Raw genomic sequence first — 13267 nt, 5'->3', positions numbered from 1 at the left:
AAAAAAATGTTTTTTTTTTGGCCCAATCACCTCATGACAAACTATGTAAATACCTTAGTATTTATTTTTAGAAGGTTTCTTAACCGCTGCCATCACATTTGAATCAATGTCTTCAATTGAACATTTGCCTTGCCTTCAGAGATTGAAAATTTTCTTTCAGTTGAGAAACTCCTTCGAATTGCCTTTCCACCGAGGGCAAATCAGAAATGTTTTCATCCGTAGACACGTGATTTTTGACTCTCCCCGAGGTGTTTTACCTTCTAGCGTCCAAATATTTCTGTTAATTTTAATTTTGATGTGTTGATTATTCTATTTTATTTATGGAAAACGAAAATCACAGTAAAGCAGTCAAAAAAATATTTACTATTTTAGACTGCAAGTTTTATGTTTAAAAGAAAGAAAAATTACAAAAAATAGATTTCTTTTAATCTAGTTTTTTTAAGTTAATTATATCTTTTGGATTTTTGTGTAGACTAGTTATTTAATTTTTGCTTGGTTTTGGTTTAAAAGTAGTTGATTAATATATTTATTTTGATATTTTATATATCCTTTTAATTTAAAAGAAAACTAAAAAAAGAAATCAATAATAGCACGCCACTTGGCAAAATTCCACCATATCCGCACAAAAATGCACATTCCATTTTGGGAAGGGAATTTTCCTTTCATCCCGTGTACACACCTATAAAAAGCTAAATATACACCTAGAGATCACACCATAGATCAGCCGCATAACACCACAATCAACCGCAAGAGTTTGATTTTCAGCTAGACCTAAAAAACACCTCAAGGACCTGATTAAAGAAAAAGCCTTTCTTCTTCATGCGAAAACCCACCATGGAAGAGCCATAAGTATGCAGCACGTGAACCTTACCTTCATAGCATGACTAGTTTGTGAATTTGGATTCTACATGTGCATTGCCTTTTGCCATCTATATTAGATCCATATTGTTTCAATTCTAGTCAAAATATTTAATTTTTGTTCGCTTTCTTAATGGGGTTTTAATGCTCCCAGGTAATTATGGGATTTACTTTGTCTTGAACTGGTTTTAAAAAGAAGTCATTTTCAATTTGCTTTCGTTCAATGTCTTAAAGTAATAAAACAGTACTGTAAGGAGTCTTTATTGTTAAATGGTCCAATCTTTTGTTTTGTCTTCTTTATCTTTTTCTACATATACTTGAAATAATTTAATGCTTTATTGAGACATGATTTGCGTACTCTGCTTGGTTGGGTTTATTTGTGCAAAAATTGTTTAAACATGGAGAATGCTAGATGAAATGTTGGCATTGTCCTTTAATTTGCTTCAGTATGACAAACATAATTCTTGGGATCGTAAATACCACGCGGCTGGTTCGTTTAATGTTTTGGCTTGTCGATTAACACCGAGTCTCTTAAATCAAGTTCATGATCCGGTATTAGATAACCGTAGACAAACATTAGCACATATCAAGCGTTAAACAAACAGAGTCCCTGTTTAAAATTGTGTTGATCATGTGGATAGACTCGTTCCTTGGTTAAATGCATATACTTAAAGAAAAGTCATGTGGATCATCCCGCTCATAATAATTGTGTTGACCATGTGGACAGACCCGTTCCTTGATTAAATGCATATAATTAAAGAAAAGTCATGTGGGTCATCCCGCTCCTTGACACTCTAATAGTATAATTAATGAAAGACCTTATGTGCATACATGTTCTTAAGTTTAAACAATTATAACACGTTTTATCCAAGAATTAATTATAACCAAATATAAGTCAATAAAAGATCGTGCTAAAATCACGGGACTCGGGGAATGCCTAACACCTTCTCCCCGATCAACAGAATTCCTTACCCCGTCTTTTGTTTTTGCGGACCAAAATGAAGAGTCATTTACTTTTGATTAGGAATTCAATAAGGTGACTTGGAACGCCAAAACGCAATTTCAAGAGGCGACTCTGTAAATAAATAATCTTTTTTCAAAATATTCACTTCAACTGGAAAACCCCTTATAAATAAATAAAGACTCATGTGCATTTATTGCGCGGGACCCAAAAAGGGGTATGACACCATCTACAAAGAAATTTTGTAGAATGCAACCACCGCATGATATCTTCAATTGTTGCTTGCTCTGTTTGCAGATTTTACAAGCAATCATGCAATGGTTGCATTCTGCAGAATTTCTTTGTAGATGATAACATTTCTGATTTGTCCTTGGTGAAAAGTCAATTCGAAGGTGTCTCTCAACTAAAAGAAAATGTTCAGTCGCTGATGGATGATGAAGAACGCATTGCTTATATAGGATATTTGATATTGTAAGTATTTTTATTCGAATTTTTCAATTATCTGTCTAGATCTGTATGTTTCTGATTGTTGTTGTTGATAACATATTCGAATATCTATGTTTGATTTGAGTTGTCTGGTATTGGACATGTTATGAAGTTGTTTAGTGATTTTCCTTTCACTTGCTCCATAACTCAGTATAAAGCACATGAGTCAAGTTTAGTCAAGTGATTAGATCTTATTCTAGGCTTTAACACAAATGAAAGTACTTCTTTACATGTGCTCAAGGGTTGTGAAATGTTGATATGTGCTTGTATGATTCAATCTGATAACTGAGGGTCTCAATTTTGTTTTACTTCAATCTGTATGCTATCTGTGTAAATTGGTCATGTTATCCTTCTGAGCTATTCTTAATTTTACTGTTTATGTTGATACACGCCTATTCTAGAATTCAAATGTTGGTTTGAGTGCATAGGAGCTAAATTGCGACATGTTATGCTTCTGAGCTATTCGTACTCTTATATTGAGCATGTAAACTAACTAGGACTTGAATCTGCTACTGTTTATGATAAAACACTCCTTTTCTGGAAGTCAAATGCTAGTTTGAATGCACAGGAGCTAAAATGGGTCATGTTATGCTTCTGAGCTATTATTACTCTAATATTGGGGATGTTAACTAACAAGGATTTGAATCTGCTACTGTTTATGATAAACACGCCTATTCTGGAGGTCAAATGTTGGTTTGAATGCATATGAACTAAAATGGGTCATGTTATGCTTCTGAGCTATTCTTACTCTTATATGAGTATGTTAACTAACTAGGATTTGAATCTGCTACTGTTTATGATAATACATGCCTATTCTGGAAGTCAAATGTTGGCAGAAATCATGTGTAATTGGGAATCTAGGTATAGTGATATAAGTAAAGGCCATCTTATTGATATAAGATATTTTACCTACTACAATATTTAAAGATGACGTTATGACGTAAAAATTGGTTATGCTTTGGGGGTGTGTTATTGCTTGATTTGAATCATCCGTGTTTACCTGGCTGCTATACAAGTTAATTAGATTATACTAAAAGTGGGAAGTTCAAATGGTTGGTTTGAATGAATAGAATGTGTATAATTCAGAAGGGAAAATGGACAAAGTACATTCAGTTTTCTACTCTTGAAATTATGTGTATAATTATACTCTCTCAATCCTTTTCTATTAGATCCATGAAGGTTGTTTTTTCTCTTTTCTCTGCATTGTTTCCATTTTAAAACATTAATATCATATTTTATCATTTCTCCTTCTCTATTTCACTTGTTGCATGCTAAAGAAATACGGAATTTCATGAGTTCAATGTGTTTGGTTAATGATTGAAATTGATCTTTTTGATACAATTCCATCTCTGTTTGGATGCGTTTTAGCTACTTGTGGCTTTTTACGCTAATATGGGTCCTGTCTAGTAAGTAGTTATGCTACAAAGAGACAAGAAGGGATTAGAGAATGTAGGCTATGATCTTTGGGGGCTCTACTTGCTTGCTTGTTTAGTTAGTATATTGAAATGGTTCAATTGGTTATACGTAGGGGTATACCATGTATACCTCCTCTTTCTAATTTTTTTTGCTACCTTATGAATCAGCTTGTTTGTAATTGCTTAGCTTGTGATATGCTCCCCTGATCTCAGGTCTTTTTAGCTTTAAATATACGTGCACTATCAGTTTATTCTTACCTGCATTTAGCACTGTTCCCCTTTTATATCAAATTGTTTATCTGCTATCCCACCCCTATATATACCTGCTCTATTTTGCCACTGTTTGGGGGTGCATACTTTATGTTTTTATTCTATACATCTCTATATATACTCTTGGTTGAAGGGACAAGTTTGTCTCACGTTTTCCATTTGGGACTTTAGGGTTGCCAAAATGAAAGAGGGATTTGATTGTCTCAATCAAGTTGATACAAGAACCCCTCGGTACTGGAAAACTTATAACAGGCCTCTCTTGAAGCCTCTAGAAGAAGATCACAATGACGCTTCATATGGCGGGCCTTGGCTTTGAGGCCATCATAGAAAGTGCCAAGATCTTCAACCAGTTCACTTACTTCCTTAAAGACGCCACCCAAATCGTCAATAGAACGAGTATTAAGATTTCCCTTAAACAGCACAAGACTTCTACTTCCTAGTGGACGATGCAGATTTCTGGTGCTGTTTAAGGGAAACCTTAATACTAGTTCTTCTTGACGATTTGGGTGGCGTCTTTAAGGAAGTGTACTGGTTGAAGATGTTGGCACTTTCTATGATGGCCTCAAAGCCAAGGCCCGCCATATGAAGCGTCATTGTGATCTTCTAGAGGCTCCAAGAGAGGCCTGTTATAAGTTTTCCGGTACTGAGTGGATTTTGTATCAACCTGATGACCTCAGAACTTCTATGTCCCTTCCGGATCGACGCAGGGCCCAAACTAGAGTAAGAGAAGTGATGGAGTTCAGTTTGAGGTGTCAACAAGTAGAAGCAGCTTCGGTTCTCCTCCAAACAGCACATGTTCCAAGGTTATGTTATGGTGACCTTGGAGAGCAAGGGGGCTGGTGTCAATGTTTGACTTGGTGTTTGTTTATGCTTTCTCTTTTGGATCTAAGGATGTACTTAACTTGTTAGTTTTTCTACTATGTTCTGTTTTGGATTAAAACTCAACTTGTTAGTTTTTTCTACTGTGTTCTGTTTTGGAACATTAATGTTTGAGAATGTGTGTTCTGTTTTGGATAAACTCTACTGTGTTTTGAAGACGATGAGAAATTGGAAGTGAAAAAAAAGATAATTAAAGCAAAATCATTTGGTGATTTTATCTTTATTGTTTCCAACTAACATTTTCACGCACATTTTCTACATCCAGTTTTTTCTTACGATGGAAAGGATCGAAATACGAGTCAAACACAAATCTTAGCTTTTTGGTATATTTTTATTTCTTAAGTTAGTAACAAAACAGTATTAATATGCTACTTGCAATCACATTTACAATTAGAAAACTAATCCATGTGGGAGGGTGGAATAACTAATCCCGGATAACTATTCTCAGGCTAAGTAATCTCGGGATAACTTGTTTCCCAATCAAACGACCACTAGTGTTTTAAGCTTCGAAACCCTATCTATCTACCTTTGACATAGCTTCAATTTGAGAATAATTTTAAATTTTAATTAAAAGGTTTGTAAATTTGAACTCGTTGAACATCACTATCCCTTATGATTCATGGCACTTCAGTTCTTATATCGTTTCGTAGTAGTAATTACGGATCACTCATAACTTAATCATCAAAATCGACGGCAATAAACCAGCTGGTATAACTAGTGAACCTATTCCATTTAAGTCATGAAGGCTCATCAAAGATGAATCCAAATTTTAGAGTTAGAAAGTTTATATGCATACATCTTAAATTTTCATGGAAAAAATTACATTTTAAATTTTCATTGCCATAGAGAATTTGGAGTGGTCTTAAATAGAGTTTAGGTGAACTTAGAATTTGCTGTATGTCTGCTTCAGCTCAGGGCCTCAACTCCCATGGAGATGCTTACTGAGTTTCTTGGGTCAGGGTTGAGACCTCTACCCCTTCCTATTTTGCGCAAAAGAATGTGAGGCACCAATTCTTCTCGATCATAGTAAAACGAATTTGCATTTGCTTTATCGTATCCAAATGTATATACATTGTCGAAAGAATGCAATTTCAGCAGAGGCTCTACTCATTTCAAATATTGCAGTTATGGTATCTCCACTACAGACCCCTTTTAGAATCAGAGAATAGTGATGAGCCGCATATCATGTCCATTATAAAAGCTTTAGAAAATGTGGTTGCTCTGCCAAGCTTAATGCACTCTCCCTCCATATGAATATATGTAGTTAGGTCAGTAGAGTATGTTAGTTTTGTGTTGATGCAGTTAGAAAGAATTAAACCACTCCTTTGTTTGGCCTCGTTCTCTTTCACCCCAAGCCCAGATCAAAAATGAGCTTTGGTTGTCGTGTTAGGAGCCAAGTTGTTCACTAATGGTGTCAAAAAACTCTTCTAGCCAAGATGTGTTATCCTCCAAGTGTCTTTTGTTTATATCCGTGTTTCATTCTTTCGAGTAGTTTCTCTCGTCTTTATCTTCTTGTCTATTTTTTGCCCGTATCTCTCCTCTCTCCCTTTCATATATCCCTTGTCAGTATACCTCTCCCATTAATGGCCACAACCACGTTGATGGCATTTGTCATCACCAGCTTCTGCCAAGTCTTCATCCATAGTCTTCAATGTCATGTTGAAGTACTTCGCCCACATATATCCTTTTCGCTGCTCAATTGAGTGCTTTTCTTCCAGCACACCTGAGTGAGGATTAATGCAAACCATCTGCCTTGCACTGTGATAGGTCCAGACATTTACCAACAGTTCCAGTACCCGACAGTAACAGTGCTGCTTCTGGTGGTCTAGTGGTAAAAATTCGGACAAAAAATGTTGATATTGCCAGTATACAATGTGTCCTATTGCTTGAATTCACGTGAAAACCATCCAGAGCATCGACAACATCCTGTAATTCAAACCATTTTAGTTCAAATAAACAATTCATATTTCGAACTTGAATATCCAAATTTATGCAAGTAATATGACACCACACGATAAGTATGTTTGTTGCCTTAGATTACCTGGAAAACATAACGAACTTCAGAAAAGAAGAGGTTGGCATGACCCAGCTATGTAGTGCTGACCATCTCCCACCATCTTCAGGCATGGTTGGGAGAGCTTCTATATGTGACGGTAAGCCATACATTCTACAAAATGCATCTTGGAAAGCATTTCTGGAAGAATGAGAGTTAGCTGAGACAACTATGAAGCAAAAATACACCCGCCCATCTGCACATAAGGTGAAGATATTTATTAAAAGGATTAGGGTGTAAAAATTCCAGTTTTCCTGCTTAACTCTCCTCTTTTAACATTGTATATTCTAGGACATGAATTTCTGAAATCTCCATTTCCAGCTTCGTGGACTTCAGAATTTGAAATAGTCGAAATAGAATCCACTTGAATTTGGGATTTATTATTGTATTCAATATTAGATAAGCCTAAATACATGGATTATTCAACCAAATTTATGTAACAGAGCTTTAGATTGTTCAAATTTCAAATACAAGAAACCTATCCACCAAATGGGAAGGAAAAAATGCTGGCAGAAATGAATAATGTTGAAATAAATCTGCTCGTCCAAATCCCACTGTACACGATGGAATATTTACCTGCAGTTGCCTCCATTCAATATGTCACACATTGACCAGAAGGTACGAGCATCATTGCTTCCTGTAAAACCACCATCCACATCCAAGTGTGCCCAATAGTATATTACATCACCTTTAGCCTTTGCCTGTGTTGTTTCTTCTAGGGCCAGCTCAGCATTTATAGATAAGGAAACCTGATACATTAGTATATCCTATATGAAACTTGTTAACAAGAAAAGAGTACATAGAGATTATATGTGAATATGACAGTGTCAAGTTTAACAATTACAAGAAGAACAAGTTCACACGTCAAAGTTCATCAAGAACTAAGAACATACTTTTCTCCCAGTAGCTCGCCATGACTGGAACCCAATCCAGGGTCGCTTATGAATATTATCTAAATGGTTTGCAATTGAGAACATGCCACCCATCTCACAGAGGATATTCCAGTAGTAGGTCTCATTCAAGAGGGTAAGCCGGCCAACTGCATCAACATCATCTGACCTCAATCTCAGTGCTTAGTTGACTACAACGGAACATTCCATAGTTAGAACCAAAGAAACGAGAGATGTAACGTAATGGAGTAATTTAAAATTTAAGAGAACGTACTTGATCTGCATTAGCAAATATGTTTAACATATAGCATTGTATTCTTAAAAACTCCATTTCTGTACCAACATATACCCAAAAACGAGAGAAAACCATGTGAAACTGAAACATATAGAATAAGCCACAGGAACTCACTAGGCTCAACCCACAGTACAAAGAACCATGATGCAGAAATGACCAAGCTCCAGTTCCATCATAAACGTCATAAATGCATACTGGTTGCCCAGTCCTTTCCAGCTCTCCTTCATCCCTCTCATTAGTTTTAAACTGAAGCTTTTCAGCTTTTCGAGCATTACGATATATTACATCCCACCCACCAATGTCTTGTTCCACTCTCTCCTCAATCTACATATACAAAACATGTGCTCAACAGATATTTACTTCCTCAGATTGCTCCATCTCATTCAAGACGTCCCACACCAACTCACTTGGAAAGTCTTCCATTAAAGCCTCCGGATCATCTCTGGATACATTCACCAAAGGAGCAAAACCTGTCATGTTTACTAAGGCAAGAAACAACACTGGAATTTATTGGATCCACATCCTTCATTTGAAGATCTTCTATGTCATTACCATTCTCTACATCCTTTTGGAAATATCCCCACTCCCATAAGCCCTGCTTAAGCTGAGAGGTATCTCCTGGAAATATGACATCAGATGGGAAAGTTATGACATTCTCCAGCAGTTTTGCATACCCTGTAATGCATTCCACTGCAAGCATGTTCTTGGAGAGCAGCCTCCCGGAAGATGCAATAGTGTGAGCAAATCTCATGAGTTTTCATTAGAAATAAGTAGTGAGAAATCTTGCACCAGTTCATCTGAATTGTGTTGAGAGAGATGATTCCATGTACTTCATCAACAACCTGGATACAGAAGGTTCTTCAGGGAAAGACAAAATAAGCAGCAAAGTATTCTACTTTTCAGCTTAAAAAAGTTGACACCGACACTTAATCGAATTACATATTTCTTAATGACAGGGTAGTCTGGTGCAACATTGGTATTCCAAATGACATAGCTCGTATCAGAATAGGACATTCTTGCTCATGTTGGGGGGAAGAGTAGAGGACGATGTCAGCAATCATTGTAATACCGTTAACATCACCCTTCGTATCATGGTGTGAAAGAGATCCCTCACAAAGTCCTAGACGAGTAGCAATATCCTACAAACTTTGAGACAGTATAGTTTCTTTATTGCGTAGTTAATAGTAAGTAAACCGCACGCACGTTACTGCTACTGCAAAATGTTGTGAAGCATTATTCAATATCACTTGAACTTTCATCTCAACCTAACAAATAACACAGTAAAGCACTAGCAAGGAATGAAAACAACAAAAAATGGAAAATACATATTGGATGACAGAAGGGTCAAACGTTTCACGCAGTCCACTAAAATAACAAAGCCCTTTAAAGTGTAAAATCAAGAGAAAATGATTTAGAACTTCCTCAACTAAATGAGTTTCAGTTGTTATGCATAAGGATACCTAAGAAGATTTATACTTTTTACAGTTCAAACAGCAAAACTTCTTTTAAGATAAAGATGAAAACACTAGTGAAGCAGAGGAAGGGGAAGGCAAGCCATCAATTACAAGGACAGAATAAGAGTGAAACAGGATGCAGAAATTAAAAAGTGTCTTAATTACCAATACAGCATTCAAGAATCCTACCTGCAATGCCTCATTATACCCATCACTGGAATTTCCTGACATGAAAACGAACTTCAGTCTCTCTTCAACATCGCTCCTTCCAGCCTTCTTTCACTGAATAGGAGCCATCCCTGTAACTTCCCCAAGTGAGTCTATTTCTGCCTAAGCTATCGAGTGGGCTGCTCTGAATGGTGGCCATGAGAGCTATAAAATCTTCTAACTCCCAATCATTTAGATTTCTCCTCAGAATCAGATTCCAAACATTGGCTTCCCTACACTGAGAGATGGATGAGTCAGGGTTGGAGGCAATCTGAAAGATGCTTGGAAAAACATTCATAAGGGGAATGTTTCCCAACCAAGTTTCTTTCCAAAACTGAATATGCTCCCCACTTCCCACCTTGAGAGAAGCATTGCTAGAAAAGACCTCTCACAGGCTCCTAATAGCTTTCCAAACCCCTGTGCCATAAGGAGTTGAAACTTGATTAGAGCACCAGTGCCTAGTGCTACCAAATTTTGCTTGAATCATCTCCTTCCATAGACCAGTTGTCTCCTGATTATAACTCCAGTAGCACTTCATTAGCATACACTTGTATGTAGTGCCAAGTCTTTAACCCCTAAGCCTCCAACAAGTGTAAAAATTATCGGCAATTGGCACCAGTATTTTCCAGAACCTCTTGCCTTTAAGTTATCATTCCTTTGCTATTCAGAGAGGCAGAGACCGTGAGAGTAACCTGCTTCTAACCATGTCCTAGAAAGCAATAAAGTAGTCAAAACCAGCCTTACAAGGCAAAAAGAACCGCTAATCCATTTGATGGATGGCTGTATATATAAAAGATGCTTGTGTATAAGCCAATAAGCAATTTTGGTAGGAAAACATGCATCATCCCATCCCAACAATGTCCTACATGATAGTCAAGTCCAAAACGATTTCACGTTACCACATTTAATTTAAATGAGTCTTAGATGGTTAACTATTGGATATATGGGAAACTATTTTAGCACTACCAGTAGTCCCCACAGGAACAAGAACCATTACGAAAATGATGGAACCGATTTGTGTCTCTCAAGATGATTTCCCTGTCAACCACCTTTGAAGCAAACTTAAATGCAGTATGGCAATCACCACAAACTCTGATGTTCTTCTTTATTCGGATAGGGGATCCAGGTGGAGAATTGAGAAGTGCAAATGCTAAAGCAAGTCGTTCACTGTGGTATTGCAACCTCTCTTCCCTCTCCTGCTGATCAGTAAACCAAAGCACGTGGCTAGTGTCTGGGACATAGCCAATTTCCTTAATTTTATCAGTTATCTTATCCCACATGTTACGGATCTCCTCTCTCTGTGGATGGGCATCATCATTTGCTACAAACATATGAACAGCATTTTCAATCTCCACCCAACTACAAGCAGGTTCTTTCTTGACTCCACCATCGTTCATCATTTTTCTAACTCTTGCAGCATCACTTCTCCTACCAGCAGAGGCATATATGTTGGCCAGCAAAATATGTGGCCCTGAATCATAGGGATCAAGTTCAAACACACGTTCAGCTGCATAAACACCCAACTCCAAATTTTTATGCATCCTACAAGCTCCCAGCAAAGCTTTCCAAACGGCTGCATTTGGTTCAATTGGCATTTCATTTATGAACTTTACAGCACGGTGAAGTTGACCTGATCGACCAAGTAGATCTATAACAGTCACGTAATGTGAAATATTTGGTTCTATCTTAAATGTCTTCATCAATTCAAAATAATCCATTCCTTTGTCTAGAAGCCCAGCATGACTGCAAGCTGTAAGAGCACAAAGAAAAGTCACTTCATTAGGTTCAGGTCCTATCCTACGCATTTCCTCAAAGCAATCTACAGTTTCTTTTCCGAGTCCATGCTGAGCATAGGCGGTAAGCATTGAGTTCCAAGAAACAACATCCTTTTTCACTAAATGATCAAAAACCTTTCGAGCATCATCAAGGCTACCAGACTTGGCATACATATCAAGCAGAGTATTCCCAATAAAAGCAATAAGTTCCAACCCCGACTTGATCATATGCACATGCACCCATTTCCCGGGCTCTAAAGCTCCAATGCTTGCGCAAGCTGCATAAACACTAGAAAACGTAAAATGGGTCGGCTGAAAACCGCCTCTTTTCATCTCAGAGAAAAGCTTCACCGCAATCTCTCCATCGCCTTTCCTCGCATGCCCAGCGATCAAACCATTCCAAGAAACCTCATTCTTGCAACTTAACTTATCAAACACGATTTTCGCTTCATCCATTAATCCACACCTTGCATACATATCAACAAGAGCACTCCCAACATAAACATTCTCTTCATATCCAAACTTAACACAACTCCCATGTAATATCCTCCCCGTTCCACTACTGTCCAACGCTCCAGCAGCCTTTATTACACTCCCAAACGTAAACTGATTCGGCTTAAACCCAAACCTCAACATCTCAATAAACAAACCCAACGCCACGTCAGCACCCTCATTCTGCGAATACCCAGTAATCAATGCAGTCCAAGAAACCATATCTCTTTCAGGCATTTCATCAAACACCTTGCGTGCATCACCCATACTCTCACATTTCGCATACATATTAATCAATGTGTTATTAGGAACAATATAATGACTAAATCTCGACCTCAAAAAGTGTTCATGTACCATTTTCCCTTCTTTTAACCGTTTCCATTCAGTACATTTCTTTATAAGCTGGTTATATAAACCTGCATCTGAGTCCATTGCGCCATTGTCAATAAGATATAGTACTAAAAGTTCACCATTTGGAGCCTTTTTCATAAGATCTTTGTCTTGTATAACCCCAAATAATTTGCGTACCACTTTTGGTTTTGATTCTAAGGCTGCTATTGCACATGATGTGGAGAAAAATTGGCCAGCTATTGGGATGATTGAATTGAAAATTGATGGATTTGTTACGTATTTTTTCATGTGTACAGCCATTGTCATCTCCCTCACCACTCACCCTTTTAAGTGCTTCCTAGTAGCAAAGTACTAGTAATAATTAGCTTTATGGAAGTAACAGCTTTCAATAATTAATTTTTAACTGAGACACCTTCAAGAAATTAGTCACTCTTAGAAAATTATGAGAGTTATTACTGACGTATCCTAATTAAGTGTCTAAAAAAAACTACTAGATGACTCTTGATTATTTAAATAAGAATAATTTTAGAAGAATATAATCAATTTCTTCTTAAAATCGTACATCATTACTTACTTTAAAATAAAATAAAAGGCCTTAAATACCGTTTATTTAGAATCGGAGGAAGTACTAAACAACATTTTTAATTAGTGATTTCGCGTTTTGTACTTCTTTTATTACTTCATAATTTTATAATGAATGGACTAATTAATGCTAATACTCTCGTCGTCAATTTTTAATTGTCCTATATTGACTCAACACATTCTTAAACAACCATAAATATCATGTCAATTTACTATGTCACTCCTAATTATTATTAAGTCATCTAATAATTGAAATCAATCAAACATGATTTAAAAGTTGTGCAGTCATTAACAATTCA

At 36.8% G+C, this 13267-nt stretch overlaps 2 protein-coding genes and 1 long non-coding RNA gene across 5 annotated transcripts in view; 1 reads left to right on the top strand and 2 right to left on the bottom strand.

The window, feature by feature from the left end:
* The window catches only part of LOC132615624 (pentatricopeptide repeat-containing protein At3g24000, mitochondrial-like), a 95414-nt gene extending 82617 nt beyond the window's left edge, over window positions 1-12797 (bottom strand). Inside the window, exons 1-5 of one of the 3 annotated variants that reach the window (XM_060330232.1) lie at window positions 9751-12797; window positions 8087-8949; window positions 7816-8003; window positions 7499-7689; window positions 6920-7118 (exon numbers count right to left, since the gene is read on the bottom strand). In XM_060330232.1, the coding sequence (XP_060186215.1) occupies window positions 10731-12692 (1962 nt within the window). In that variant the 5' untranslated portion in view covers window positions 12693-12797 and the 3' untranslated portion in view covers window positions 6920-7118; window positions 7499-7689; window positions 7816-8003; window positions 8087-8949; window positions 9751-10730. Of the gene's footprint in view, window positions 1-6919; window positions 7119-7498; window positions 7690-7815; window positions 8004-8086; window positions 8950-9750 lie in introns of those variants that run through there. The other 2 variants (XM_060330233.1, XM_060330234.1) reach the window with 2 other exon arrangements.
* LOC132615626 (uncharacterized) lies at window positions 630-5084 on the top strand. Its single transcript, XR_009572768.1, has 2 exons — window positions 630-2290; window positions 4162-5084. It is a non-coding gene; the product is annotated as an uncharacterized LOC132615626 (long non-coding RNA).
* LOC132612755 (uncharacterized) lies at window positions 6450-8858 on the bottom strand. Its single transcript, XM_060326849.1, has 7 exons — window positions 8660-8858; window positions 8507-8577; window positions 8087-8431; window positions 7499-7671; window positions 6955-7063; window positions 6651-6795; window positions 6450-6592 (listed from the first exon to the last, which is right to left on the bottom strand). Exons 1-7 carry the CDS (start codon window positions 8856-8858, stop codon window positions 6450-6452), a joined length of 1185 nt encoding a protein of 394 aa, XP_060182832.1.
* Window positions 12798-13267: the final 470 nt, after the last annotated feature.

The sequence above is a fragment of the Lycium barbarum genome, chromosome 10 (assembly GCF_019175385.1).
Source record: "Lycium barbarum isolate Lr01 chromosome 10, ASM1917538v2, whole genome shotgun sequence".
NCBI lineage: Eukaryota > Viridiplantae > Streptophyta > Magnoliopsida > Solanales > Solanaceae > Lycium > Lycium barbarum.
This window is presented reverse-complemented; position numbering and strand designations above follow the sequence as displayed.

Bases quoted from the DNA above. Each gene is read 5' to 3' on its own strand.
- LOC132612755 (XM_060326849.1), bottom strand. From the start codon at position 8,858: ATGAGATTTGCTCACACTATTGCATCTTCCGGGAGGCTGCTCTCCAAG. The intron at 7,672-8,086 runs GTACGTTCTCTT...CTAATGTATCAG, and splicing joins TATTTGCTAATGCAGATCAA to GTTTCCTTATCTATAAATGC. The intron at 6,796-6,954 runs GTCATGCCAACC...TTTGAATTACAG, and splicing joins GGTCAGCACTACATAGCTGG to GATGTTGTCGATGCTCTGGA.